The sequence below is a fragment of the Myotis brandtii genome, unplaced genomic scaffold (assembly GCF_000412655.1).
Source record: "Myotis brandtii unplaced genomic scaffold, ASM41265v1 C42873642, whole genome shotgun sequence".
Taxonomy (NCBI): domain Eukaryota; kingdom Metazoa; phylum Chordata; class Mammalia; order Chiroptera; family Vespertilionidae; genus Myotis; species Myotis brandtii.
Window position 1 is genome coordinate 575 of NW_005327436.1, and position 2392 is coordinate 2966.

Genomic DNA, 2392 nt, shown 5'->3' on the forward strand with positions numbered 1-2392 from the left:
TGTGCCGTGTTTACTGTCATCCCTCCTTTGTCCCTCCCTTCCCAAATCTTGGTCTCTAGCCCCAGTTCACCCCTGGGTTCCACACAGTGCCAAGGTTGACAAAAAGAGGCAAGTCTGTGTTCATGTGAGGTCACTAAACCAGGCAGTGTGGCCTCAGTGCCCGCCCTTTGGTTGAAAAGTCAACAAAAGAAAGCCTTCAGATGGCCATCTGGTCACGCCTGGAGAACAAAGACTAATGGGAAATAAAGAACAAAGCTCGAGTCCATACATACTTTCCAATAATTTTTTTTGTTTTTAATATCAATCGATGTTTTAAAAAATACAGAGGTGTTTGACACAGAATAGCACCATTGTGTAGGACACACAGTTCCTGTGCCCGGCACCCGAAGTGGGTCTTCTTGCCTGGGCTGGGGGGCAGTCACTCAGGGGGCGTTTGACTCTCACCAGTTAGTTTCCTGTCTCTGCTTTGACCCAAAGGTCTTACAGGAAGACAATAAATAAATAGAACACCGAGATTTTATTTTGCAGTCTGCCCAGTTCAGGTCTCTTAGAAAGAGAGGGGAGAAAATCCAAACTGTGAAAGGGTGGGATGAATGGACATCAGGTCAGGTCGGCCATTCAGTGCAGAGTCCTAGAGTGACTGGGGTTGGAAAGTACTTGGGTCCTTTGGGTTTGCAATGGATTGTGTTGTTTCTGGGTTCGGGTTTTTACAAGAAGCAGACAGGCCCTATGTCCACACCAAATTCCTGCTCAGGCCCTCCTATGTCCATGGGTGCAATGTCAATGATGGGGAGGCGCGAGGTCTTCTGTGACCGGTACTCGATCATAGTCTTGCCCCACTTACCGGTGTGTTTCTGGAGAAGAAAGAGAGGAGACACTATTCAGTGATACCTTGAAATCCAATGCCAGCTGCCCAGGACCCCAACACCGAGCATCACAGAACACAAAGTGAAAAACACACTTGGTGCTCCTTAGACCTCTTCTTGGCTGGCCAGAACCCTCTCCACCTCTACTCCTGTCCTTCCCAGCAGGGCCTCCCTTCTCCTCCTTCCCACTCCCCGCAGTGAGCTCCCCGCCTGTGACCCCCTTGTCATTCCATCTCATAGTCAGCCCATGAACATTACAGGAATCCTCCTACAAGAGTCTTTGGACACACTGGGTAAGGTCTTATTTCCCTTGAGCCAAGGAGAACAGCATATACCTCTCCCCCACCTGTCACTCTGCATGTCTTCTCTACATGGCACACACCTCTGATGAGTCCCTCACTTTAGGACCATGACATCTGCTGGGGGCCAACCCTCCGCCCGCTCAGCCTGAATCCTGGGCCCTGGGCAGCTCATGTCTCTAGCAGCTCCAGCAGCCGACTCACCGTGCAGCCATCCTTCAGCACCGTATACGTGAACCTGCTGTTGCCCTCAGCCCGGATCTCCACATCATTGGAACCCTGGATGAGCAGGGCTTTCTTGAGGTTGCCAGCTGCTTCGTCCAGGTAGGCTATGCTGTTCTTGCAGTGGTAAGTGATGTTCTGGGAGCCTTCAGTGGACAGCAGGCGCAGGAAGGTCATCTGGACGTTGGCAGTGTTGGGAGCCAGGTTGTCATCCCCGTAGCTGAACTGTTAGGGCAGAGAGCAGTGGTGTGAGGCCTGGGGGTGACCTTCAATGGGACCAGGGGCTCCAGGGCCCAGGGTTCAGAGGAGCTGAAGGGGGTTGGGGGAGCAGGTCAAGGGAGGATGGTTTTGCTTCCAGGGTGTAGAGCAAGCCTCCAAAGACCTCATCCTCCACCTCTAAATGGGAGAAAATGCTATTCCTCCTCCTTCCTTCCTTGTGGCCCCAGAGAAAACTGGTGAGAATGTGCGCACGGTGCTAAAAACTTCCAGGGAGAGAGAAGAGCTCTCTGGCCAAGAGCAAGCAGGCACTCACGTGGAAGCCACCGTTGATGGTTTCTCCAAACCAGATATGTTTCTTGTCTTTGCTCTTGCTGCTCCACCAGTTCTTCTTGGGAACGTTCGCTGGGTTGGGGTAGACGCAGGTCTCGCCAGTCTCCATGTTGCAGAAAACCTTCATGGCGTCCAAGGTGCAGCCCTGGTTGGGGTCGATCCAGTAGTCTCCTGCAGGGGGAGGAGGCAACGCCCCTTCAGGGCTCAGACAGGCACAGACACACCCTCCCAAGAGGCTCAAAGACAGAAGGTATACCAGGGGGAGAGGAGCAGGGTGTGAGGGCCACATGTGGCCCAAGGCAGGGGGGACAGAGGGATCAAGGGAAGGGGGCTGAATGGGAAAGTCAGTGCTAAATGGGGCCGTGAGCAGCCGGGCAGGTGCAGTGTCTGCCTGGAGGATGGAACTCTACCATGCAGCCATGGCAGGACAGGAGCCAGGGCTTCAGTTTCTCTGCT

General features: G+C 53.5%; 1 protein-coding gene across 1 annotated transcript; it reads right to left on the bottom strand.

Moving 5' to 3' along the window:
* Positions 1-269: 269 nt before the first annotated feature.
* On the bottom strand, positions 270-2172 carry LOC102248763 (collagen alpha-1(II) chain; the record flags this gene model as incomplete). The annotated part of the gene is made up of 3 exons (XM_005853060.2): positions 270-854; positions 1370-1612; positions 1920-2172. Coding segments are annotated over 3 exons (643 nt in total), but the record flags the coding sequence as incomplete, so codon positions are not given.
* Between the last annotated feature and the right edge of the window lie 220 nt (positions 2173-2392).